Here is a 27,619-nt window from a genome sequence, read left to right as displayed (position 1 = left end):
TGCCACAAGCCAATCACAATCACTTGACCGGAAAGGCATGCAGTGTTGCCAGATTGGGCGGGTTTAGGTGCTTTTTGGCTGGTTTTGAACATATTTTGGGGTGGAAAACGTTAGCAATATCTGGCAACACTGAAGGCATGTCTGCTTGGGCGGAAGCCTTCTGCGGCAGTTACATTTTGACACGCGAGCAATGTTTCACCATAAAAATTCCGTAATTTCCATCTGTTTTCCGCGATCACAGACAATCATTGGCCCTATGAGAGTGAGACAGTGAGAGAGCCACCCCCCCCAAAAAAAAGATCTTAACGGATTTACACGATTTGGAAAAATGACTTTTTCAGAACCGAAAAAAACAGAGCTTCCGGCTCAACAGTATTATTTTGAGAAATAAAACAATCTTTGGATATACATTTGTTCATTTTTGCATACATATTACTCATTCTCTGCAGTGGTGTGAATTATTTGTTATTAAATAGTTAATGTAAGTAAATAAATGTTAATAAGTCAAATTTACTACTTTAAAAAAACATTTTAAAAAAATCGTGGGCGTATCGAATCGTGGGTCAAAAATCACGATACGAATCGAATCGTGAGTTGGGTGTATCGTTACAGCCCTACTATCCATGATGTAAAATTAATGCTATTTTGAATCCTCATTCACAGCTGTAATGCAAATTGCTTCCTCCTCAGTATACAAGTGCACTTCCATGGCAGGAAAAAAAACCCCTACATTTTGCCGCCTATATAGTCCCCTATTTATACAAATAGGAGTCATTCAGGATTCAGCCATGTTTTTGCTTGGCGTTAGCAAATTACAGGTTTTTAGCTTTCTCCTGAAATGTTTTATTTCTTCTTCCTCAGGGTAGTAAAACTCGCTTTCGCTGTGAACACTGTCCTTATCACTGTCCATGATGTAAAATTAATGCTGTTTTTAATCCTCATTCACGGCTGTAATGCAAATGGCTTCCTCCTCAGTAAACAAGTGCACTTCCATGGCAGGAAAAAAAAAATCCCTACATTTTGCCGCCTATGTAGTCCCCTATTTATACAAATAGGAGTCATTCAGGATTCAGCCATGTTTTTGCTCAGCGTTAGTAAATTACAGGTTTTTGGCTTTCTCCTGAAATGTTTTTTGTCTTCCTCAGGGTAGTAAAAATCGCTTTCGCTGTGAACACTGTCGTTATCGCTATCCATGATGTAAAATTAATGCTATTCTCCTGAGAAATGCTGGCAAACATTTATAAGATTTTTGATAATCTTATAAATAAATCTTATTTTTAAAAAAATAAATAAACGTTGACAAAAAAAAAAAATGCTACCATGTTTGTTATTGTTGTGAACAAGCGAGTCGCCAGGAGGTCCATAACCGGGGTCCGGATTGTAGGACACCGACCCGCTCGCCAGCCAATCAGAGCGCAGGATTTGGACCACGAAAAAAATAAAAAGTAATATTTAAAATTAATGTTAAACTTGATCATTGTGTTTCCGATTCCAAAACTAGTTTTAAACAAAAACATCTACTTATTTGAATAACCTATTAAATTATTGCATTAAGTAGGCTAATACACTTCGTGTTATTAACACCATGTTTGGAGCACATAAGGTGGTGTAGGGCTTGTGAACGCTGCATTGTCAGTACCTGTTAAAGAATGCTGTTGCGAGTCCTGCGATCAGCGTGCCGAAGAGAAGTGGTTTTGTAAGACGCTTTTTTGCAGACAGCTTGTGCTGCTTCATGTTGCAGTATTGAATTCAGGAGTATAGTATTGTCGAAATAAATTATTAGACGGGTCAATGATCGTTTTTCCATTCACAACTTCACTGCTCTATGACCTCGAAACGCTCGCCAAAACACGTACTCCTTACTTCCGGAAACCATTTTCGCAGTGTGTTTTTATTCCTGCTTTTGATTTAATATACGTTGGATATATTTTGGAGTCTTTTCTAAGTGCATAGTATTTAGCAGGGCGTACCTACATGCTGTCAAACATTACATGGCTGTTTACTAAAGCTTTAAGAAGCTTGCACGATAAACCCGGAACTCATCTTGTGTACCTGATCATGGGGATATATTTTTTGTACGGACCGGATGTGCTTTTCATTTAACGCGCGCGCCAGAGAGAAATTTTCGGGCTGGTAAATTATTCCCGAGCTCTAGTACGCATGCGCAAACTCGCACATTAGGAGAGAGTGAAAAATGGGTATAAACAACTGTTAATAACACACACAAACGGTTTTGTATCATCGTGGTCATGTGATGAATTTATGTACTCGTTTTTAGAGTTAGCAGAGTACGTTTTGGGCGCAATTCTATAAGCTAGATTACAGGTTCCCTACCTTGGTCTTGCACACAAAAACGAGTTGAATTGAGGAAGGGCTGTTCATTAACTGATCAGGTATGTTGGGAGCAAAGAAATCACAGGGGGAACTAGAGGACCAGCGCTGGGAACAACTGTTCTAGATGATTTCGTGTTTAGTGGGGGGTTTGCTATACATTCTGATTCATGCATTTAAAGGTGCTGACTGCAAAGTTGAATTCTGAGCTGAATGTTCTATTTCTATTGCTGTTGGAGTTTTGAGATGTTTCGCTGCTGCACACACCGTATATCCTATGTGTAAATGTTTTGTCGAGATAAAATGCGTCCCGCATTTTTACGATTCCCGTGATTGCCAGTGATCAACAATATCACGTGACCACCGTGGGGCATTTGAACTACTTTTAGCCAAAACAAGTCAGCATGGCCAAACGTTAAAATGTATATCTGGATGTAGGCTTTAGACGTGATATATTTTATTAGATTTAATGCATGGTGAGACAAGTAGCATGTTATCTACTGATAATGTAGACTTGGCTAAACACCATAAAATATGATAGATCTATGCCCTGATTTGTTCATTACTATTAGAAGTCCATGTTTGAGCTTACCTTTGTCATAATAAGGTATTTTTCTTTATCAGCAGTTTCCCATAACATTCCAGCACACCCAAAACCTGCCTTAGAATATTGGTAGACATCTATACTTTTGTATGCCTTTAGTGCATCTCCAGTGTATTTAGAAGTCCAAATACTAAACAGTTCAGGATGTCATAGTGCCCCAAATCCAGTAGCTGGTTTGCCGTACACTTTTCGAATGGAATAAATACATTTCTGGGTAAACTAAGAAGCAGCAGCCTTTATTTTTGTCACATGTACACTCAAACACAGCAAAATTCCTCCTCTGCATTTAATCCATTTGAAGCAGTGAATATGCATGTGTACACACACACACAGAGTGAGTGGGAAGAATAAATAGATACATTTGTGGGTAAATTATATGGATCTGTAATGCCTGCATGTTTTAGCTTTTGGATGTGATGCGATCTGCTGGTATAAAATAAATTTTTAATTGTCATGTTTTCTGCACGTCACCATCTTGGTGTGATGCAGTTCCATAGTTATGCTAATTACTTAAAGCTCCTCGCTTTCAGCTATTTCCATAGTACCATACTGTTCACCTCAAAAGGCAGGAAAACGGTCCCAAAAATGGAGAAAAGCGACCCTCAGCACGTCAAAATGATCACATCTTGTCCGCATGATATTGTTCTTGTGAGGCATAGGAAAATGCCATGCACAATAAAAAAAAATTTGAAAATTTCAGATGACTTTGCAATCAGCACCTTTTAATCTAAAGTCTGTCTATTTACCTAAAGTGAGTCTGAAATTTGTGCTAGTTAGAATAACATTTCAAAAATGATTAAGATTGCTTTTCATATTAATTGTAAGAGGAAACCTGACCATGACACATTTCCTTCAGATGCTTAAATACCCTCTGCTCTTAAATTTTACAGATTCTACAGGAATGGATCGATTCTGTGCATCAGATAGGTTGGAATATTTACAGGGGCTTGTGACAGAATTTCAGGACACTGACAGTGAAGGTATTAGCTTCATGAAAGGCATTTACATGAACATATGCTTTTTTTTTTTTGATAAATATGAAAAACATCTCCAGCTCTTTCATTCATTCTGTATAGAAGCCAAGGAGCAAATTCTAGCCAACCTGGCCAATTTTTCTTATGATCCACGTAACATGGAAGCCTTGCGGATGCTTCAGGTCACTGAGCTCTTCTTGGACATGCTAACGGAGGAAAACGAGAACTTTGTGGAGTTTGGAATTGGTGACTATAGCTAAACTGACATTTTATGTTTAAAAATGTACAAATTCTGTAAAATTGATACAGGCACAATAAGTACATCTGTATTCTTTCTGATGAAGCAGTCTGCACTGTCATTATGTTCACTACCTGATTTTTTTTTTCATTGTGTTTGTCCCCTCAGGTGGCCTGTGTAACCTCAGCATGGACCAGGAGTGTCGTGATCAAATTTTGCAAAGTGGAGGAATTCCTTTAGTCACAGCATGCTTGTCAAGTCACAGAGATGAGACCATTTTATCTGCCATCACAACATTAATGAACCTTACCACAGAAGCATCACACTCCCAAACCACAGACAGTGCAGTAGTGCAGTGCATGCTACGCTTCTCACTTGCACAGAATCCTCGCCTCAGCAATCTGGCCACAGTTTTCTTGCAGGACTACTGCACTCAGGACCAGGTAGACCAAGCCAGAGAACTTTTACAAGGACATAGCCAGTCAGCTATTGGAATTCCTCTCCCGAAGGACTAGGACCTTATGATTTCTTTTTTGGGATTAATGAAGATGGACAGTATAAAAGCTTAAATGGACCTTGTACAGACTTTTATTCAACATTATGGTGACTGATGGATTTCTCCATGTACTGTGCTTCAGGCACTGATTCAGTCCTACAGAGCTACAACTCCTAGATGCCACAAAGGGCTTGATGGTGGTTTCATGTACTTAACAGAACATGCTTGTTTTTACAACTACTACTAAAAAAAAAAAGTGTTATTTGTATGTTATATCCACTGAGCATGTAGTGCTAAACTAGCTCTCGACCAAGCTAAAACAGTGACAGTGAATTGTTTTAATAAATTTGGGTAGTTTTTGTTTGTGAATGTGTCTCTATAATAAAAAGAAAATTGCACGTTGGCTTGAAGGTATGAAGCTCATCTTTGTGTTGAAAAACTCGATGTGTTCATATAATATAAAGAACATTACATAGTGGCACGCCGATATGAAATTTACTTTTTCATACTGAAAAATATTTCACTCATTCATTACGCTCACTCATGAAGTATACATTCACCACTCAAAGATAAAATATTCGTGCGACCGTGTAATATCTCAATTTTATATATTACATATCAAATACACCTAAAATTAGAATATCATGAAAGTTCTGTTTTTTGTAATTTAATTAAAAAAGTAAACTTTCATATATTCTATATTCATTACACGTAAAGTGAAATATTTCAAGGCTTTTTTGTTGTAATCTTCATGATTATGGCTTATAGCTAATGAAAATTAGAAATCCAGTATCTCAAATTATTTGAATATTTCCTAAGATAAATAAAAAAATGATTTACAATACAGACATGCAACTTTTGAAAAGTATGTTAATTTATACACTCAATACTTGGCTGGGGCTCCTTTACCATGAATTACTGCATCAGTGTGGCGTAGCATAGAGGCGATCAGCCTGTGGCACTGCTGAGATGTTATTGAAGCCCAGGTTGCTTTGTTAGCGGCCTTCAGCTCGTCTGTATTTTTGGGTCGGGTGTTTCTCATCTTCCTCTTGACAGTACTCCGTAGATTCTCTCTGGGCTTCAGGTCAGGTGAGTTGGCTGGCCAATCAAGCACAGTAATATCATGGTCAGCAAATCATTTGGTAGTAGTTTTGGCACTGTAGGCAGGTGCTAGGTCCTGCCGGAACAGGAAATCGACATCTCCATAAAGCTTGGCAGCAGATGAAAGTATGAAGTGCTCTAAAATCTCCTGGTAGACAGCTGTGTTGACCTTGGACTTGATAAAACACAGTGGACCAACAGATGACATGGCACCCCAAATCATCACAGACTGCAGAAACTTCACACTGGACTTCAAACACCTTGGATTCTGTGCCTCTCCACTCTTCCTCCAGATTCTAGGACATTGATTTCCAAATGAAATGCAAAATTTACTTTCATCTGAAAAGAGGACTTTGAACCACTAAACAACAGTCCAGTTCTTTCTCTCCTTAGCCCAGGTAAGACGCTTCTGATGTTGTCTCTGGTTCAAGAGTGGCTTGATATTTGGGATGTGACAGTTGTAGCCCCTTTCCTGTAGATGTCTAATATTTAATTAGGAGCTCCTCATAAAACAAATTAACACCAAGGCACAGACACACTGCATCTTTGTTAATAAAGCTCTAGAGTTTTATAGTTCTTTTGTAGTGTATACCTTTCATCTAAACAGAATATGGGTGATATTTCCGGATGTACTCTCCTGTAACAAGGTCCGGGTTTGAGCCCCATGGCCGGCGAGGGCCTTTCTGTGTGGAGTTTGCATGTTCTCCCCGTGTCCGCGTGGGTTTCCTCCGGGTGCTCCGGTTTCCCCCACAGTCCAAAGACATGCAGGTTAGGTTAACTGGTGACTCTAAATTGAGCGTAGGTGTGAATGTGAGTGTGAATGGTTGTCTGTGTCTATGTGTCAGTCCTGTGATGACCTGGCGACTTGTTCAGGGTGTACCCCGCCTTTCGCCCGTAGTCAGCTGGGATAGGCTCCAGCTTGCCTGCGACCCTGTAGAACAGGATAAAGCGGCTACAGATAATGAGATGAGACTCTCCTACAGCAGTGTTCACTCTGGCATTGGTTAAAATCCAAACTTGGTGAAAGGTTCGAACTGACACAGATCACAGTGGTGGAAATCCTGTTGGGTTAACACTCTGATGTTACATACAAACATTTATCCTCATTTCTTTTGGTCATGAGAATTTTGGGTCCTGACAATGTAGATAATGGCCAAAAAGGTCTTGGAAAGTCCAGTCTTACCAATTTTCTGTATATGGACCTTGTTTTGGTATTTTTCCACATTTCAGAATACTGCTGAAAATTAAATCAAAAGTACGGTCAAGTATTCTGTACTGTAGGTCACTTTATTTGTACTGTATAAGCTACATTTATTGCAACAGTAAACAAGTAGTTGACCTTAAATCAAATTGATAGTATGCATTTTATACATTCAGTATCGTGTTCATCACTTTATCATAAGAGGGTTTTTGTTGCAGTATTTATCACAATAGTGGAAAAATATTTATTCGAGTTACTCATTGATATGTGTTCCAAATGGAAGTGATTTCATGCAGGGGTATAGAAGTTTTGTTCATCGTTGCCTAGTTTGTTTTCTTAATAAGCATTTCCTGAAATACTTTAAATGTGCCTTGTAACAAATATAAAATGTTAACCATATTAAAAGCTGATAAATTTCAGATAAAAAAAAGTTATGAAAACAGACATTCATGTTAACTATTCATGTTAAATGATACACTGATGGACATTCATGTTAACTGTTCATTTGTTTAAAATACCACAAGTCTCTGTGTTCACAGTCCCAGCAGTTTTTCTGTCTGCTCCCGCAGCTTATTCTTCTGGATCTAAGAAAGGTGAAGAAAGTAATTTATTCAGAGCTATTTTAGGATTCTGTCTTTCCACACAACCACAAATCAGAAGTCTTGTACAGACTGCTGCCCTGACTATAGAAACCACCGCTGCAGATTTTCTGCAGACAGGGAAATTGCTAAAATGTCTCCAGTCGTGAGATCTATGTGATTAGGCCCAAATAAACACCACTCTTACATTTTTAACATTTTTCCAAAGGGCCTACAGAGACAAGTTTAAAAAAAAAAAAGTGGTGACCACAAGGAATTTGTGAGGGTATTTATCCAGACTGCAGGACTATGCAAACAAAATAGATGGAATGAAATTCATCTTGCTGATCCTATTTATAGTTTTATATAAAGTTTCACTGTGTTGGTAATGGCAAAAATAAATTCACATGTGCTTGTGTAAAGGTTTATGCACTTACTTTCCCTGAGACAGTAAGAGGATAGCCCTTAACAAAAGTAACATAGCGGGGGATCTTGAAATGGGCAATCTAGAAATAAAGAAATAAATAGAACAAGTGAAATGGCTTCATCTCATCTCATTATCTCTAGCCGGTTTATCCTGTTCTACAGGGTCGCGGGCAAGCTGGAGCCTATCCCAGCTGACTATGGGCGAAAGGCGGGGTACACCCTGGACAAGTCGCCAGGTCATCACAGGGCTGACATATAGACACAGACAACCATTCACACTCACATTCACACCTACGGTCAATTTAGAGTCACCAGTTAACCTAACCTGCATGTCTTTATGGGAGTTAAATGTATCTGACCTGGCCTTTGCAGTACGTCCTTAGCTCCTCTGCAGTACACTCCTGTCCATCCTTCAGTTTAATGCAGGCACAAACCTCTTCACCCATCCGCTCATCTTTCACCCCAATCACCTTCACAGAACGAGAGAAAAGAGTGTCTCCATGTCTGTCTGAATTTTTTTTTTTTGCTCATTATTCACAGGTGGACAAATGAGTTCCAGTGTGCCTGCCCAGTCCCACGTTTTGGTTGCTTGGATATTTAATTGATGAAGTAATTTTAAGCCACCAAGTTTTAGTCTCAACACGCCCTTAACATAGTCACTAAGTCGGTGAATATTTAAATTATGTTTGAATGTAGCTAATGCCTTTACCTGCATGTTTCTGATTCTGAAAAGATCATCCATGCCATCCATATGTTTTTAATTAATCCGCCTAGTAAAAACTCTTCTACCGTTAGCCAGATCACAACTCAATGTGTGTAGTGCAGCAAGTGTGGAAGCATAGCGACAGCATCGAGGTGCATTGCACCACTACAAATGTTCATTACATTAAAAACGAATAGCACGGACGAGAAATGCTTGTCCATGGCACCCAGGTTAGTGATTTGTCCACCCCTATTGAACAAAATACAAAGGCATATGTGCAGCTTTATGTCCATAATTTCTCAGACTTTCTGATCAAATTGTGCAGGAGACTGAATAATAAAAAGTCCAAACTCCTTGGGTATGCTTGGCCACCTGTGCTTCCTGGACTTTTGGGTGTGTGTGCAGGAATTGCTCAACTTCAGCAGGATAGATATTTTCTCCTCCACGGATAATCATATCTTTGATACGGCCCTCTATCCTGCAGTAGCCAAACTTGTCCAAACTGGCAAGATCACTGTGGAACATAGTATCAGTTGAGTGTCATGATAATCTAATGTAAAGTCCTTCCATGCTGAAAATCAATAGTCGCTCGATACTCATACATACCCGGTTTTGTACCAGCGGTCTTTAGTTATGCACTCTCTGGTTTTGGCTTCATCTTGCCAATATTCCAACATGACACAGTAACCTCTGATCATAAGCTCTCCTGGAGTTCCAAGAGGAACAGTGTGTCCTGTTGTGAGATCAACCACTTTTGCCTAAAGGAAAAAAGGAAATCTTTAGTCATTATTGACAAAAAAATAAATATTTAAACATGGATGTAATTTTGTGAAGCAAGAAAACAGGGATTTATTTGGGTACCTCAGTGTGGTGCTGAACACACCCAACAGTTTCTGTCTTTCTCTCCATGTTGTCAATTGGGAAACCACAGAAAGTCACTGGACTGTTCTCAGTGGTACCATATCCAACCTGTTCCAACATAACAATATAACTTCTGTGTTTAAGGATTGTGTTGAAGCCATGCAGGACCATACAGCATCAAACACTGCATCAAGAAAGCAAGGGTTTTTTTTTTTTTAAAGTAGCTCTTAAGCCCATCAATTCCCTCATTCAACTTTCAGATGTCTGGATCCCAATATTTACACATTTTCATATAATAGGGTTTGCGTGCCCACCCTCAGTCTGCTCTGTTGGCCAAACTGGCTGTATGAACAGCAGCCAGCTGTGTCAGCATGTGAAGGAAACCTGGCCTTGAATTCAGGTGAGGTATGTGGTGCACATTTGAGAACTGGCTCTTCTGTGACACTGAAATGCTCAATTAGTTTAGCTGACCAGCAAAACACTGTAGTTCTCAGACCCACTAAAAGCAATGGCCTCATAATAATGAGAAACATTTTGTTTGACGTTGCCAGGTGTATTGTGTGATTTATATATACACGAGGGTAAGTCAAAAAGTTCTAAGACAGATGTTACAATTTCAAAAGGTGTGAAAGACATCCCCCAGCATTCTACAAAGAAGGAATTTTCCAATGGAAACACCACTTGCAGAGTGTTTAGACATAAATGGAGGATATGTAGAGAAATAGCTTTGTTATTTTCACAAATAAAGATTTTTTTTCAGTTTGTCTTAGAACTTTTTGACTTACCCTCATATTAGTTTGTGTGTGTGTGTGTGTGTGTGTGTGTGTGCATACACACACACATTTTATATATCTCATCTCATCTCATTATCTCTAGCCCCTTTATCCTTCTACAGGGTTGCAGGCAAGCTGGAGCCTATCCCAGCTGACTACGGGCGAAAGGCGGGGTACACCCTGGATAAGTCGCCAGGTCATCAGGCTGACACATAGACACAGACAACCATTCACACTCACATTCACACCTACGGTCAATTTAGAGTCACCAGTTAACCTAACCTGCATGTCTTTGGACTGTGGGGGAAACCGGAGCACCTGGAGGAAACCCACGCGGACACGGGGAGAACATGCAAACTCCACACAGAAAGGCCCTCGCTGGCCACGGGGCTCGAACCCGGACCTTCTTGCTGTGAGGCGACAGCGCTAACCACTACACCACCGTGCCGCCCCATTATATATATATATATATATATATATATATATATATATATATATATACACACAAAACCCCAATTCCAAAAAAGTTGGGACACCGTGTAAAACATAAATAAAAAGAGAATGTGAAGATTTGCGAATCATGGAAACCCTATATTTCATTGAAAATAGTACAAAGACAACATATCACATGTTGAAACTAAGAAGTTTTATTGTTTTTTGAAAAGTACATGCTCATTTTAAATTTGATGTCAGCAACATGTGTCAGAAAAATTGGGACGGGGCAACAAAAGGCTGAAAAAGTTGTGTAATGCTAAAAAAAAAAAGAAAAGAAAACTAATTTGGTTAATTGTCAACAGATCAGTAAGATGATTGGGTATAAAAAGAGCATCCCAGAAAGGCAGAGTCTCTCAGAAGTAAAGACGGGGAGGGGTTCACCGCTCTGTGAAAGACTGTGTGGGCAAACAGTGCAACAATTTAAGAATAATGTTCCTCAATGTAAAATTGCAAAGAATTTGGAGATCACATCATCTATGGTCCATAATATCATTAAAAGATTCAGAGAATCTGGAGAAATCTCTGTATGCAAGAGACAAGGCTGAAAACTGACATTGGATGCCTGTGATCTTCAGTCCCTCAGGAGACACTGCATTAAAAGCAAATACGTGTCTGTAGTGGAAATCACTGTATGGGCTCAAGAACACTTCAGAAAACCATCATCTGTGAAAACAGTTCATTACTGCATCCACAAATGCAAGTTAAAACCAGATATAAACAATATCCAGAAACACCGCCACCTTCTCTGGGCCCGAGATCTTTTACGATGGACTGAGGCAAAATGGAAAATTGTCCCGAGGTCTAACGAATCAAAAGTAGAAATTCTTTTTAGAAATAATGGCCACCACATCCTCCAGGCTAAAGAGGAGAGGGACCATCCGGCTTGTTATCAGTGCACATTTCAAAAGCCAGCATCTGTGATGGTATGAGGGCGCATTAGTGCACATGACATGGGTAGCTTGTACGTCTGGGAAGGTATCATTAATGCTGAACGATATATACATGTTTCAGAGCAATATGCTGCCATCCAGACAAAATATTTTTCAGGGGAGGCCTTCCTTCTTTCAGCAGGACAATGTCAAACCACTTTCTGCACATATTAAAACTGCATGGCTCCGTAGTAAGAGAGTTCAGGTGCTAAACTGGCCTGCCTGCAGTCCAGACCTGTCTCCCATTTAAAACATTTGGTGCATTATGAAGCACAAAATACGACAAAGGAAACGCTGAACTGTTGAGCAACTGAAATTGTATATCAGGCAAGAATGGGACAACATTTCTCTTCCAAAACTACAACAATTGGTCTCCTTAGTTCCCAAATGTTTACAGAGCATTGTTAAAAGTAGAGGTGATGCAACACAGTGGTAAACATGCCCTTGTCCCAACTTTTTTTAATCTTGTGGCTGACATCAACTTTAAAATTAGCATATAAAAAAACAATAACATTTCTCAGTTTCAGCATTTCATATGTTGTCTTTCTACTATTTTCAATGAAATATAGCGTTTCCAAGATTTGCAAATTATCGCATTCTGTTTTTATTTACAGTTTATACAGCGTCCCAATTTTTTTGGAATTGAGGTTGTATATACATACATACATGCACACATACATACAGTGTTCAGCGTAAATGAGTACACCCCCTTTGAAAAGTAACATTTTAAACAATATCTCAATGAACACAAACAATTTCCAAAATGTTGACAAGACAAAGTTTAATATAACATCTGTTTAACTTATAACGTGAAAGTAAGGTTAATAATATAACTTAGATTACACATTTTTCAGTTTTACTCAAATTAGGGTGGTGCAAAAATGAGTACACCCCACAACAAAAACTACTACATCTAGTACTTTGTATGGCCTCCATGATTTTTAATGACAGCACCAAGTCTTCTAGGCATGGAATGAACAAGTTGGTGACATTTTGCAACATCAATCTTTTTCCATTCTTCAACAATGACCTCTTTTAGTGACTGGATGCTGGATGGAGAGTGATGCTCAACTTGTCTCTTCAGAATTCCCCCACAGGTGTTCGATTGGGTTCAGATCAGGAGACATACTTGGCCACTGAAATCACTTTCACCCTGTTCTTCAGAAATCCAACAGTGGCCTTAGATGTGTGTTTAGTCATGTTGGAAAAGTGCACGACGACCAAGGGCACGGAGTGATGGTAGCATCTTCTCTTTCAGTATAGAGCAATACATCTGTGAATTCATGATGCCATCAATGAAATGCAGCTCCCCGACACCAGCAGCACTCATGCAGCCCCACATAAGGACACTGCCACCACCATGTTTCACTGTAGGCACCATGCATTTTTCTTTGTATTCCTCACCTTTGCGACGCCATACAGTTTTGAAGCCATCAGTTCCAAAAACATTTATCTTGGTCTCATCACTCCAGAGTATAGAGTCCCAGTAGTCTTCATCTTTGTCAGCATGGGCCCTGGCAAACTCTAGGCGGGCTGTTTTGTGCCTGGGCTTTAGGAGTCTTCTTTCGTGGACGCCATCCATGCATGCCATTCCTCTGCAGTGTACACCGTATTGTGTCATGGGAAATAGTCACCTCAGTTTGGCTTTCTACTTCTTCAGATAACTGCAGTGAACTTGCATGCCGATTTTCTTCAACCCTTCTCATCAGAAGACACTCCTGTCGAGGTGTTAACTTCCGTGGACGACCTGGACGTCTCTGTGAGATGGTTGCAGTTCCATCTTTCTTAAATTTTTGTACCACTTTTGCTACAGTATTCTGACTGATAAGTAAAGCTTTGCTGATCTTCTTGTAGCCTTCACCTTTGTGGTGTAAAGAAATTATTTTCTTTGGGGAATTCTGAAGAGACAAGTTGAGCATCACTCTCCATCCAGCATCCAGTCACTAAAAGAGGTCATTGTTGAAGAATGGAAAAAGATTGATGTTGCAAAATGTCGCCAACTTGTTCATTCCATGCCTAGAAGACTTGGTGCTGTCATTAAAAATCATGGAGGCCATACAAAGAACTAGATGTAGTAGTTTTTGTTGTGGGGTGTACTCATTTTTGCACACCCCTAATTTGAGTAAAACTGAAAAAATGTGTAATCCAAGTTATATTATTAACCTTACTTTCACGTTATAAGTTAAACAGATGTTATATTAAACTTTGTCTTGTCAACATTTTGGAAATTGTTTGTGTTCATTGAGATATTGTTTAAAATGTTACTTTTCAAAGGGGGTGTACTCATTCATGCTGAGCACTGTATGTATATATATATATATATATATATATATATATATATATATATATATAAAGTGTGCGCGTGCACCTACCGTACATACATACATACATACATACACACACTAACCACATTCACTGGATATGAGCAATCACGTGCTCTGATTGGCTACTCTACTACTAGGTTATCATCTTATGCACCGTGAGTAGAGAAAAACAAAATGGTGGAGTGTGTTGCTGAACCAACCAAGGATGAAATAAAAACTCTACTCGAAAACAAAACCCCAAATATCGTTATCAAGTATTTAACAAACAGAAATAGCTACAAGAATATGGTTGTTCCCCCCCCCCCCCAGTATCTCCTGTTCCACACTCCAGCCCAAGTCAGTGGTGGTAATGCACCTTTAAGTTGGTTTGCCAACCACCAAAAAACCCTAAAGACAAAGAAGAAAACCACAAAAAAATACAAAAAAGGCAACAAAATATGGAATAAAAGTATTTGATGGTAAGAACGTATCTTTTTTTTATTTTGCAAGAATTATTATTTTAGCCTTTTTCACAAATTGCTACTGTCATTTCACCGGTTTGTTTACATTCTAAGCGGAAATGATTTTGTTGGACGTTTTGTAAAAAGTTTTTAATTTATCAAATTTGCAAAAATAAAAACGCTCAGTTTCTCAAAATCCAGTGAATGTGGACAGAATAAAAGTTATTCCACTCAATCTCGTCATACATGGCTTATAGCCAACGACTCAATTTCGTGGAATAACAGTTTTATATAGGGGGCGGCACGGTGGTGTAGTGGTTAGCGCTGTCGCCTCACAGCAAGAAGGTCCTGGGTTCGAGCCCCGGGGCTGGCGAGGGCCTTTCTGTGTGGAGTTTGCATGTTCTCCCCGTGTCCACGTGGGTTTCCTCCGGGTGCTCCGGTTTCCCCCACAGTCCAAAGACATGCAGGTTAGGTTAACTGGTGACTCTAAAATTGACCGTAGGTGTGAATGTGAGTGTGAATGGTTGTCTGTGTCTATGTGTCAGCCCTGTGATGACCTGGCGACTTGTCCAGGGTGTACCCCGCCTTTCGCCCATAGTCAGCTGGGATAGGCTCCAGCTCGCCTGTGACCCTGTAGAAGGATAAAGCGGCTAGAGATAATGAACAGTTTTATATATATGAGAGAGAGAGAGAGAGAGAGAGAGAGAGAGACTGTACTGGACTATTTACAGGTATACAAATACAGCAAATTATCTAAACTAATTATAGCATAAATACCATGCTATAGATATAATGAGATATGATAAAATAGCAATTTCATGGAATATGTACAGTATACAATGTACATAGGTTTATGATGCATTATGGTACAGATTATGCTTTTGTTCACAGTGGTTCTGAGTACTGCAGAAACATGGAGTTTTTTTTGTTCTAGTGAAGGAGGTTGCTAGGTTTCCAACAAAGCTCATACACAATCAGCATTAGGTTTTAAAACAAATATTTTCTTTGGCGCAAAATCAACTGTATACATAGTAAAAATCATAGTGTCAATTTTACTCTTTAAGAGTTGAATTTAACTCTCTGTCAGATAACATTTGGTCCCACTCAAAATCAGTGTAAAATTTACTCTATTGCCAGTGTAAGATTTTTAGAGTTAATTTTACTCTATTTTGTGTCAAAATTAACAATGATCATCACCCTGCAGAGTAGATTTTGTCGTTGTGTGCAAGTGGGAATTAACTCTCACTTTTGACACTACCATTTAGACGATTTTACTCTGCATAGTGTTATAACTACTCTATCCAGAGGAAAATAGGTTTACACTGCAATATTGACACTCCATTTTTTACTGTGTAGGCTGGTGACTGCAAGGGGCAGACTGAGATGTGGCCTGGTGTGAGCATGCGCACTTGACCTGCTAGAAAATAATCTTTCCCAATAAAATGTTACATTTGTTGAGCAAACACTAGATTCCACCTATCCTGTGAGCAGCTGCAGCTGCTAGGTCCATGGGCAAAACATTTCCCTAAGAGTATTTGTCTGTGTGAGAGTCAACCAACACAATTGTTTTGTGTCATTTTTATTTAATTATCCAAAGTTTTATGGATACAATAAGTTACGACTCTCTACAGCAGCACATTTGGCCTGAAAAGTACGAGAAAATGGAAGTACAAGCTCCACTATAAGAACTTAAAAAGGCAGAAATAACTCCTGTATGCACGAATAAGGAGCCTGGTTTAAACCCAACTTTGCAAAACTAAAAATTAAGTATTTATTCAGACCATGAAATACTTGGCATATTTGAAATAGAAGGAGACGACCATGAAATACTTGGCATATTTGAAATAGAAGGAGACATTTGTGCAAAGAATACCCTCCCTTTTGACAACCAGAAAGAAAAAACATTTGTTGTAAGCTGATTCAAACCACACATCTGGATATGCTCATGTGTTATGAAACTGTCCACCCAGGATCAGCTGCTTTTTCTCCTACTGCTGACTGTAAAACAATGGAGGCATGGTGAAACATGTAGCGTTGTTCTCCTTTTACCTCCCAACGCCTGGCACAGAACATAAGTTGCTCCACAATTTATGAGCTTGATTGTAGCTTTAAAAGGTATCAAGGGTTTTTGTTTGTTTGTTTGTTTTTAATGAATGCAGAAAGCAAATTTCCTTTCCAATGTATATTTCTCTTATAAATTCCACTATACTGGTTCTATGACTCCAGTCATGCTGATGGACCTGTGTAGGATGAGTTAATTCTTCTGTAAAATTGCACTTAAGTGACATGATGATGGTGGATCTATTTTAATAAAGGGAATGTTCTCCTTCATTTCCTACCTAAAGACAGTTACATTTTCAAAGACCTCATACTTCCTCCAGGAGGCAACACCACATTAAAAAAAAAAAATCTTTGGTCAGTCCCAAACCCAGGAAAAACATTTTTTTCTCCCATAAGCCAACATTATAAATGCTGCTGCAACTAGACGATAACCATTCCTCTCTGAAGATCTTTGCTCTGCCCACCTTTACTTTGTCACCCACCCCTTCTCCTTCTTTCTTTAGCTCACCTCTAGCTCTCTCTTTCAGCACTCTTACCTTCTCTCACCTCACTCTCTTTCTATTCTCAGGATCCTTGTTGCTGTCAGAGTACCTTCTTGCTTCCAGACCCTTCAAAACAACAGGACGTGAGAGAAAGAAGCACTAACCTAACAGACAGCTGGGTCATCATGCAGGTTCTAAAAATCCAGTTTGTGGTGTGTATACAATTTTTTGCTATCTTTATAGTAGGTACAGAAGGCCAGTGTCCTAGTCAGTGTCACTGTCACGGTGACCTACAGCATGTTATCTGTGACAATGTTGGCCTGAAGAAGATCCCTCGCGTCACTGAGGCCACTCGCCTCGTTAACCTCCAGCGCAACAACCTGGGTATGCTCCCAACTGGAGGCTTCAAAGAAATGAAGGGTCTCGTCTCCCTGCACCTGCAGCACTGCCAGATCCGTGAGATTTCCACTCAGGCATTCAAGGGCCTCAAAAAGCTCATTTACCTTTACCTTTCTAACAACGAAATCAGCACCATCAAACCTGGGGCATTTGAAGACCTAACTGAGCTCACCTATCTTTACATGGATGGGAACCAAATCTCAAGTCTTTCAAAAGGCATCTTCTCCCCCATGATCAACCTCTTTATCCTACAGCTTGATAACAACAAGCTCCGAGACCTGCAAGCAGGTACCTTTGCAGGTGCTAAGGACCTTCGCTGGCTGCATCTCAGTAACAATGAGCTAAGGTCAATGCAGCCTGGCTCTCTTGATGACGTGGAGAACCTGGCCACATTCACTCTGGACCACAACAAGCTGTCTACGTATCCCATCGAGGCTATGAGCAAGTTACGTGTTGTTGAGGAGCTTAATTTGTCCAAGAACCCACTCAGCTTCATTCCTGATTACGCATTCAGGAGCTTTGGACGCTACATAGAGAAACTGCATCTTAATGATATGGGCCTTGAGAAGGTGAGTTGTTCTGTAATGCAAGTGGTTCATTACATATCTAGAATGATGCTTGACAAAATGTGATGGAATTGATATTATGGGCTATTGATTTATTTTTAAAAAGTCATACTTCATATAATTTTCAAGCATAGCATTAAAAAACACAAATCCTGTCAGCAGGTTTATTTGTGTGGAGACAGAAAATGAAGGATTTGTTTGGGTGCGTCATTGAAGAGACTATAAACAAATTCAGGATGTTTACAAATGTAAGACCACAAGGAAACCAAAAAAAAGTGTACATACCATATTTCTGAGTTAATGAGGCAAATAATAACCTGCCTCATGAATCAAGCAACAAACTTTCTCTCTAATGCTTCTAAAAAGACTATTTGTTGGTAAACCGGAAGATTAAGACAACGACCCCCCTGCAATCCAGGAGCTAGGGACTTGAAAAATATTTTTATACTTCAGATACACATCAGCTTCCTTTCTTTCACACTTTAATCAGATCCATTTGATGTTGTTCCATCCTCTTCTTTTCCTGATTTGGAGCTCACATGTGCTCTTTGTAAAGCTGCACATGTACTGAGATCAGCAGGAATCCTGTTCTGATCAGTAAGGAATTTCAGATGTGCATGGAAAGTGAATAAAACTTGTACATTAGTTGATCATAATATCCATGCCTGCACCAAACATTACTCCAGACAGACACACTACATCTTCAGAACAGAGCTTGTTCAAAGACTATGCATTCAAGTTCAGTTTAGATAGCTTTATATATCAGCTAAATCTCAAGAACCATTTATTTAATCACATGCAAACTATTGGCAGTTAAAATGTCATGGTTGGATCTCACTGAGCTAAGATCCACCATATTGTGGATGAAGTGCATGAAGGTGCAACAGGAGTTTTCTTGTTCTTCATTTAAATTCCATATGTCCATTAATGGTGAAACATGGGAAGGCCATGAATGAAAGTAGCAGAGCTAACAATGATATTTTTAGCATCTGTTTGCCTGATGGTTCCCATCCAAACGTGCCTCCATCTAATAATTACACAAGTGTTATTTTCAAATGTGTGAATATCTCCTCACACGAGGTACCATGTAAACAGGTCAGTAAGGGTTAGAAGACAGCTAAATAGTAACAGGCTGTTCTCAGACTCATAAAGAGAGGTATTTTTAGGGTCTAGTTGCCTCACCTGAATGCACAACTGGTCTCTTTGGAAGCAATTTTGGCAAAAAAGCATGTTGGTGAGGCTGGAAGTCATCTTCCATAGCCCTCAAATTTCCAACATTTCTAGCTCTCCACTCTCTTCGGACTTGAATGGAAATTTCCAAAAAAGTCCTCAAAATCACTGGAGGACCAAAACACTCCTATTCACACACACACTGTTTCCAATGTCCCTGTCCCAGGGTTTTCCTTTAAGGTGAGCTTCGTTCACACCATGCAGAACTGTTCTTCTCGCACCTCAGTGAAGTTTTTAACAGCCTTGCAGTTGCTTATGAAGTTTAATGGAAGGTTAGGATGGCAGTGCAGAAAGGTTTACACAAGTACTGGCACAGGAGAAGGCCTGTGAGGGCTCTTTCATGTGAAACAACCTTTCCAACTGAAGAAAAATAAATTAAAGCAAGACCTGACTGAAGGGAGCACACAAATTCAAATAAAATATTCATTTCAACAACATGCAAGAAGTGAGGTCTGTCTACAAGTAAGTCCATGTCAACACAATGGTCAATGGATAACACATCATTCAAAGTTACGACTAAAAGGATAGAATTCAGTAGCCCTAAAAATGCAGTAGGCTTTACAGCTTTGAAATCAAAATACAATCACATATCTTCAGATGAATTAAGCATTGTCCACTGTTTCTATGCAATCAGTTTTCCAATGCAGCTTTTGAGGGCGTGACAGCTCTAAGGTCTTTGCATCTTGAGAACAACAAGCTGAAGATCCTACCAAGCAGCCTGGTTTTCACCAACATGCAGAATCTCACTCTGTTCAACAACCCATGGAACTGCAGCTGCAATCTAGCCAAACTTAGAAAGTAAGAGCTAACAACAAGACAACCTGTGAATCACAAACCAGAGGCAAAAAAAAGCCTGTTAATAATATTTAAATGACTCCAATGATGTGCCACTCCTAAAAACAAAAAGTTTTAAGACACTGAATTTGCTTTTAACAAATTTGCATTTCTAGATGGATGGACTCCAGTCGTCATCGTCCTGATGCAATTTGTGCATCACCTCCAAATCAGAAAGGGAAGCAAATTCGAGAAAGCACCGCCTTTAGCAAGTGCAAAATGAAGAAAAACAAGGGAGCGCGTCAGTGATAAGGTGCCTTCTGGAGTTTACTGTCATTAAGGTGCACTTTTTAATGTTTCTTCTAGACCTAGTATAAGCATAGAATTTCAAAGATACTTACAAATAGCAAATTTGAAATATTGCCACATATTGGATAATAGTGGATTAGGCTAGTTTCCTCATGATAAATGTCTGTTTAGGCTTAATTTTTCTGGTCCAGAAATGATTACACTGAATTTTCTTTCAAATATCAATCTGAATATAAGGCTTCATGTTACAGGAACAAGTGTAAAATTTGCCTAATGCATTGCAAATATAAAGAAATCAACAATATAATATAGTGACAAATACATGTTATGAATGGAGGTAAATGTCCAGCCACAGGAGTTCATTTACAGGAGGGATGAAGCAGTTTTGAGAAGGAGACCTCAGCTTTTCCATGGTCTCTGTAAGAGATCACTTTGTAATGTTCATTTCTAAGAAGGATGCTTACCAAACGCCCTCCAATATATGAAGGTACCATCATAAATTTCATTTGTTAATTATTTATATCTCAAATTCAGGGACATACTATTTCTCAAATTCATAAATCACAGAAACTGAACTAAAAAAATAATTTTTATTGTTTACTGGGTCACAGAAGACCATTGTGATTTAGAAATCTAACAAGTTGAAGATAACCTTCACACAGTGAAATCTACAGTGGTGCTTGAAAGTTTGTGAACCCTTTAGAATTTTCTATACTTCTGCAAAAATATGACCAAAAACATAATCAGATTTTCACACAAGACCTAAAAGTAGATAAAGAGAACCCAGTTAAACAAATAAGACAAAAATATTATACTTGGTAATTTATTTATTGAGGAAAATGATCCAATATTACAGATCTGTGAGTGGCAAAAGTATGTGAACCTTTGCTTTCAGTATCTGGTGTGACCCCCTTGTGCAGCAATAACTGCAGCTAAACGTTTCCGGTAACTGTTGATCAGTCCTGCACACCGGCTTGGAGGAATTTTAGCCCATTCCTCCATACAGAACAACTTCAACTCTTGGAGGTTGGTGGGTTTCCTCACATGAACTGCTCGCTTCAGGTCCTTCCACAACATTTCGATTGGATTAAGGTCAGGACTTTGACTTGGCCATTCTAAAACATTAACTTTATTCTTCTTTAATCATTCTTTGGTAGAACAACTTGTGTGCTTAGGGTCGTTGTCTTGCTGCATGACCCACCTTCTCTTGAGATTCAGTTCATGGACAGATATCCTGACATTTTCCTTTAGAATTCGCTGGTATAATTCAGAATTCATTGTTCCATCAATGATGGCAAGCCATTCTGGCCCAGATGCAGCAAAACAGGCCCAAACCATGATACTACCACCACCATGTTTCACAGATGGGATAAGGTTCTTATGCTGGAATGAAGTGTTTTCCTTTCTCCAAACATAACGCTTCTCATTTAAACTAAAAAGTTCTATTTTGGTCTTATCCATCCACAAAACATTTTTCCAAAAGCCTTCTGGCTTGTCCACATGATCTTTAGCAAACTGCAGACGAGCAGCAACGTTCTTTTTGGAGAGCAGTGGCTTTCTCCTTGCAACCCTGCCATGCACACCATTGTTGTTCAGTGTTCTCCTGATGGTGGACTCATGAACATAAGCCAATGTGAGAGAGGCCTTCAGTTGCTTAGAAGTTACCCTGGGGTCCTTTGTGACTTCGCCGACTATTACACACCTTGCTCTTGGAGTGATCTTTGTTGGTCGACCACTCCTGGGGAGGGTAACAATGGTCTTGAATTTCCTCCATTTGGAAACAATCTGTCTGACTGTGGATTGGTGGAGTCCAAACTCTTTAGAGATGGTTTTGTAACCTTTTCCAGCCTGATGAGCATCAACAATGCTTTATCTGAGGTCCTCAGAAATCTCCTTTGTTCGTGCCATGATACACTTCCACAAACGTGTTGTGAAGATCAGACTTTGATAGATCCCTGTTCTTTAAATAAAACAGGGTGCCCACTCACACCTGATTGTCTTCCCATTGATTGAAAACACCCGACTCTAATTTCACCTTCAAATTAATTGCTAATCCTAGAGGTTCACATACTTTTGCCACTCACAGATATGTAATATTGGATCATTTTCCTCAATAAATAAATGACCAAGTATAATAATTTTGTCTCGTTTGTTTAACTAGGTTCTCTTTATCTACTTTTAGGACTTGTGTGAAAATCTGATGTTGTTTTGGGTCATATTTATGCAGAAATATAGAAAATGCTAAAGGATTCACAATTTCAAGCACCACTGTAATTAAATTATATTAAATAATTCAGAAATCATCACAGAAACTGAATTACCTGTAACTACTAATCTATCCAGTTTATTGGCACTTTATAAAGTTTATATATGGTTTATATGGTTGATTCTTAATCCAGATCCAGATGTCAATTTAAATATTGAACTTCATGTTGAATATTTTGTTTAATCCATTTTGTTGGAATTACATTTAATGTTAAAAGAACTATACAAAAACACTGGCTAAGTCAATGTCTTGGGGTGATTGAACAAAAAAGACGACATTATTATTAATGTCAATATTATGATGTTTTATCTGTCCGGGATACTGCAGTAAACTGCAGCCAGTTAGTGCAATTTATTAAACTGATAATTAGATTTTGTGGCTTTCGAATTGCTCTTCTGCAATTTTTACTAGATCTCTCAAATAAGAAATCAGTACATCTTCTCTAATAATTTGGTAATTTGGCCTGTTATATGTGTGCCCATTATTCCTGTATTCCTACTAATCACTGGCTTCTAGTTTGTCCTCTGTGCATTCTGTGCTTTTCCATTTTGTCTCTCTTGCCATGGTGAGCACAGGTAATGCCAGTCACGGATGTTTAGTACTCGGCTGTTTGATTTGGCTCCCTTCTTTGTGTCTTTCCACAGGAAACTCAGAGGAGACGTCTGTCCAGGGGACCGGCGTCATGTCCAGACAACAGACGCAGTGCTACTTTCTACTTCAAGAGTGTTCATTTTCTTTCAAGTTCTATGAAATGACATGCATATGTATGTTCAATTTATAACAAATAAAATGAGAAGCAAAACTATGAGTTTGCAAGGAAAACAGACTAATTCTACTCTACATTTTAGAGACACAGAAAGCTATACACATGCTGTGCCCAGAGTCTAAACATTCTGAGGAGTTTACATGTAGCTTCTGGATTCGCATTTTCATTAAAAAAAAAAACAACACATGGTAACATTTATAGTGTCAAAATAACAGAGCTAGAATTTCTTATCTACAGTTACATGGTCTTCCTTGTCACAGAGTAACATCTACTCCATGTCAACAGAAAACTGTATGAAGTACTTACTAAAGTACTTTACCTTTCACAATATGAACCCCTTAAATCTGGGATTAGTATAAAAGTTTGAAGCATAAATGCATGACATAAACACATGAATGACTCATGAACCCTACAAAAAGATGTGCAGTACAAAGTCCCAAGTACGCTACGGAAAGTAACCAAGTCACGGAAAACAAGCTTAAGCACTTAAGTCTTTTCTCTATAATTTCTTAAATTGTACCATGTGCTGCTGCTTTATGGTGCTTTTCCATTCTAATAAAAAAAAAAAAATATATATATATATATATATATATATATATATATAAATTATAAATAAATAAATAAAAAAGTGCATGCTTACGCTACCAACAGGAAGTTGAAATGTAGAAGGAATATTTGGAAAATTGGGGGGGGTTGGCCAAACTGCTGCATGGCACACTTATGTACAATTCCAGAAACTTAAACTTTGTGTAATAAGTAATTATCACTTTTTTTCAATAAAGAACTAATATCTAAAAACAGATCGTGTGATTTTGGTCACTGGACACAACAAAATGCAAACAGGTAAGAAATACTCTGAATGGCTTTCTACTCTATCAACTGATCCTTGCCTAGTATCTTATTTTAATAATGCTCCTGTTTTTATACATGACCCAGATGATGATGTGTTTGTGCACTGCATTCCTTGATTTTAGCAGAATTGCTAAATACAGTTAGCACAATCACATAGATAAGAAAAGAAAAAATAGCCTCAATGAGGCTTTAGGTCATACCAGCCAAGACGCCCATAAAATCGCAAATCTTGGCAACTTTTATGCACACCCACATGGGGAACATAGTATGTGAGTTTGCTTGAAATCCAATCCATCCTGTAGGAGGATTAGCGATTTTTGTAAATTGTGGACGGATGACGATGACAGATGGACGACGGACAGACAACACATGATAGCATAAGATCATCCGGCCTGGCCTGTGGCCGGACGAGCTAAAAATGTTTAAGAATGGAAAAAGGGACATGAAGTCTAATATGCTATAATTACAGCAGCATAATTTAGTGTGCACAAGATCTATAGAATAGATTTTCTAGTTTGCATAATACTGTACCACCGGAAATGAATGCAAAAATTCAGATAAAATAATTGTTCTACTGACAGCATGGCCTCTCTAATACAGACCAGTGAAATGGATTTAAGTGTAATTAACTGCACCAACTTTAAACACAAAACTCATTTAACAGTACATTTTCATTCAGTTTTAATTTATATCCCTATAGTGACCCATGTGCATAGTCCCCTGTCTCCCTCAAGTGAATTATTACACAGTTCATTTATTAAGTATCTTAGAAAAGTATTCTTTAACCTTAGAGCTTGAATCAGTGCATAGTACATTATGGGAGGAAAAACACACACCGCTTTAATAGGAACACCTGTTTGGATAACTGCATGAATGAGCAGGCAATCAGCCAATCATGTGGCAGCAACACAAGAGATAAAATCACGCAGACACAGGTCAAGAGCATTAGTTAAAGGAACAGTCCACCGTACTTCCATAATGAAATATGTTCTTTTCTGAATTGAGATGAGCTGATCCGTACCTCTCCGAGCTTTTTTTTTTTTAAAGATATTTTTTGGGCTTTTTTCACCTTTATTGGATAGGACAGTGTAGAGACAGGAAATGAGTGGGAGAGAGAGAGACGGGGAGGGATCGGGAAATGACCTCGGGTCGGAATCGAACCCGGGTCCCCGGATTTATGGTATGGCGCCTTATCCACCTGAGCCACGACGCCCCCACCTCTCCGAGCTTTGCGCGACCTCCCAGTCAGTCAGACGCGCTGTTACTCCTGTTAGCAATGTAGCTAGGCTCAGTATGGTCAAAGGTATTTTTGGGGCTGTAGTTAGATGCGACCAAACTCTTCCACGTTTTTCCTGTTTACATAGGTTTATATGACCAGTGACATGAAACAAAGTTCAGTTACACAAATTGAAACGTGGCGATTTTCTATGCTATGGAAAGTCCGCACTATAATGACAGGCGTACTAACACCTAACACCATTATAACACCATTATAGTGCAGACTTTCCATAGCATAGAAAATCGCCACGTTTCAATTTGTGTAACTGAACTTTGTTTCATGTCACTGGTCATATAAACCTATGTAAACAGGAAAAACGTGGAAGAGTTTGGTCGCATCTAACTACAGCCCCAAAAAATACCATTGGCCATACTGAGCCTAGCTACATTGCTAACAGGAGTAAACAGGAGTAACAGCGCGTCTGACTGACTGGGAGGTCGCGCAAAGCTCGGAGAGGTACGGATCAGCTCGTCTCAATTCAGAAAAGAACATATTTCATTATGGAAGTACGGTGGACTGTTCCTTTAATGTTCACATAAAACATCAAAGTAGGGACAAAATGTGATCTCAGTAACTTTAACCATGAAATGGTTGTTGGATCCAGATGGGCTGGTTGGAATATTTCAGATACTGCTGATCTGGGATTTTCACACACAACAGTCTCGAGTTTACACAGAATGATCCAAAAATCAAAAGACATCTTGTAAGCAGAGGGTCTGCAGGCTGAAATACCTTGTTGATGAGAGAGATAAGAGGAGAATGACCAGACAGTTTTGAGCCAACAGGAAATCTACAGTAACTCAAATAATTACTCTTTCCAACAGTGGTGAGCAGAAAAGCACCTCAGAACACACAAGACATCAAACTTTGAGGTGAATGGGCTACAACAGCAGAAGACCACATCAGTTTAGACTGGGTTCCACTCCTGACAGCCAAGAACAAGAATCTGAGGCCATCATGGGCACAGACTCACCAAACCTGGACACCTGAAGACTGGAAACAGACTAGATGATTTTTTTTCTCTAATCTTCAACTATTCAGTTTCTGTGAGTCTGTGCCCATGATAGCCTCATACTCCTGTTCTTGACTGACAGAAGTGGAACCCAATCTGGTCTTCTGCAGTTGTAGCCCATCCACCTCAGGTTCAGTGTTTTGTGGATACGGAGATGTTTTTCTGTGTGGGGAGGGATGGATGGATGGACAGATTTAGAAGAGAGGGAGGGATTAGAAGGGATGGATGGGTGTATGGATGGATGGACAGATTTAGAAGGGATGGATGTAGGGATTTAGAAGGGAGTAGATTAGATTCAACTTTGTCACTGAACAGGTACAATACTTAAACTACAAAATGCAATTGGCATCTAACCAGAAGTGCAAATTAGCATAAAAGTTAACAGGCCAATTGTAAGAAGGGTACGTAATTAGAGTATTAGAATAAATAAAAATATGTATTGATATAGGGGCGGCACGGTGGTGTAGTGGTTAGCGCTGTCGCCTCACAATAAGAAGGTCCGGGTTCGAGCCCCGTGGCCGGCGAGGGCCTTTCTGTGCGGAGTTTGCATGTTCTCCCCGTGTCCGCGTGGGTTTCCTCCGGGTGCTCCGGTTTCCCCCACAGTCCAAAGACATGCAGGTTAGGTTAACTGGTGACTCTAAATTGACCGTAGGTGTGAATGTGAGTGTGAATGGTTGTCTGTGTCTATGTGTCAGCCCTGTGATGACCTGGCGACTTGTCCAGGGTGTACCCCGCCTTTCGCCCGTAGTCAGCTGGGATAGGCTCCAGCTTGCCTGCGACCCTGTAGAAGGATAAAGCGGCTAAAGATAATGAGATGAGATGAGATGTATTGATATATAGGTGGATGTAGAGGAAGGGAGGGAGGGAGGGATATAGAAGAGATGGATGGGTGGGACATAGGAGAATTCTCGATCAGAAAGACCCACAATAAAATACACACGGTACATTACATTACGGGAGTTTAACCTGTCATAATATCCAGTTTCACTTAGTTGAGCAAACACGGATTTCTTTCATGTTGGCTAGAAACATACAAAAAAACATGCTCACTGAATATGGACACTCCTGCTGGACATGTTCAGAGTCACCATAAACCTTCTGTCACATATTTTCATTATTGCTAAGATCCCAGCGTGCTCGCGGGGCGTG

At 39.3% G+C, this 27,619-nt stretch overlaps 3 protein-coding genes across 4 annotated transcripts in view; 2 read left to right on the top strand and 1 right to left on the bottom strand.

Annotated features, from left to right (window-relative positions):
* The first annotated feature begins 1,657 nt into the window (after positions 1-1,657).
* armc7 (armadillo repeat containing 7) lies at positions 1,658-5,013 on the top strand. Its single transcript, XM_060939020.1, has 4 exons — positions 1,658-2,393; positions 3,826-3,915; positions 4,012-4,155; positions 4,316-5,013. Exons 2-4 carry the CDS (start codon positions 3,837-3,839, stop codon positions 4,660-4,662), a joined length of 570 nt encoding a protein of 189 aa, XP_060795003.1. The 5' UTR covers positions 1,658-2,393; positions 3,826-3,836; the 3' UTR covers positions 4,663-5,013.
* A 2,011-nt stretch (positions 5,014-7,024) lies between these two features.
* The window catches only part of acsf2 (acyl-CoA synthetase family member 2), a 65,587-nt gene continuing 44,992 nt past the window's right edge, over positions 7,025-27,619 (bottom strand). Inside the window, exons 11-16 of the mRNA XM_060940060.1 lie at positions 9,514-9,621; positions 9,259-9,410; positions 9,025-9,166; positions 8,309-8,419; positions 7,961-8,029; positions 7,025-7,529 (exon numbers count right to left, since the gene is read on the bottom strand). Of these exons, the coding sequence (XP_060796043.1) occupies positions 7,479-7,529; positions 7,961-8,029; positions 8,309-8,419; positions 9,025-9,166; positions 9,259-9,410; positions 9,514-9,621 (633 nt within the window). The 3' untranslated portion in view covers positions 7,025-7,478. The remainder of the gene's footprint in view (positions 7,530-7,960; positions 8,030-8,308; positions 8,420-9,024; positions 9,167-9,258; positions 9,411-9,513; positions 9,622-27,619) is intronic.
* chad (chondroadherin) lies at positions 16,944-24,125 on the top strand. Of its 2 annotated transcripts, none has more exons than XM_060940059.1 (4): positions 16,944-17,985; positions 19,847-20,010; positions 20,163-20,327; positions 23,206-24,125. In XM_060940059.1, the coding sequence occupies exons 1-3, from the start codon at positions 17,203-17,205 to the stop codon at positions 20,293-20,295; spliced, it is 1,080 nt and encodes a 359-aa protein (XP_060796042.1). In that variant the 5' UTR covers positions 16,944-17,202; the 3' UTR covers positions 20,296-20,327; positions 23,206-24,125. The 2 variants fall into 2 exon arrangements, with proteins under 2 accessions (XP_060796042.1, XP_060796041.1); XM_060940058.1 differs by having other exon boundaries at positions 16,945-17,985; positions 20,163-20,299.

Source organism: Neoarius graeffei, chromosome 14, assembly GCF_027579695.1.
Source record: "Neoarius graeffei isolate fNeoGra1 chromosome 14, fNeoGra1.pri, whole genome shotgun sequence".
Lineage (NCBI taxonomy): Eukaryota > Metazoa > Chordata > Actinopteri > Siluriformes > Ariidae > Neoarius > Neoarius graeffei.
The sequence above is the reverse complement of the archived record's forward strand: the minus strand, read 5'-3'. Positions and strand labels throughout refer to the sequence as shown.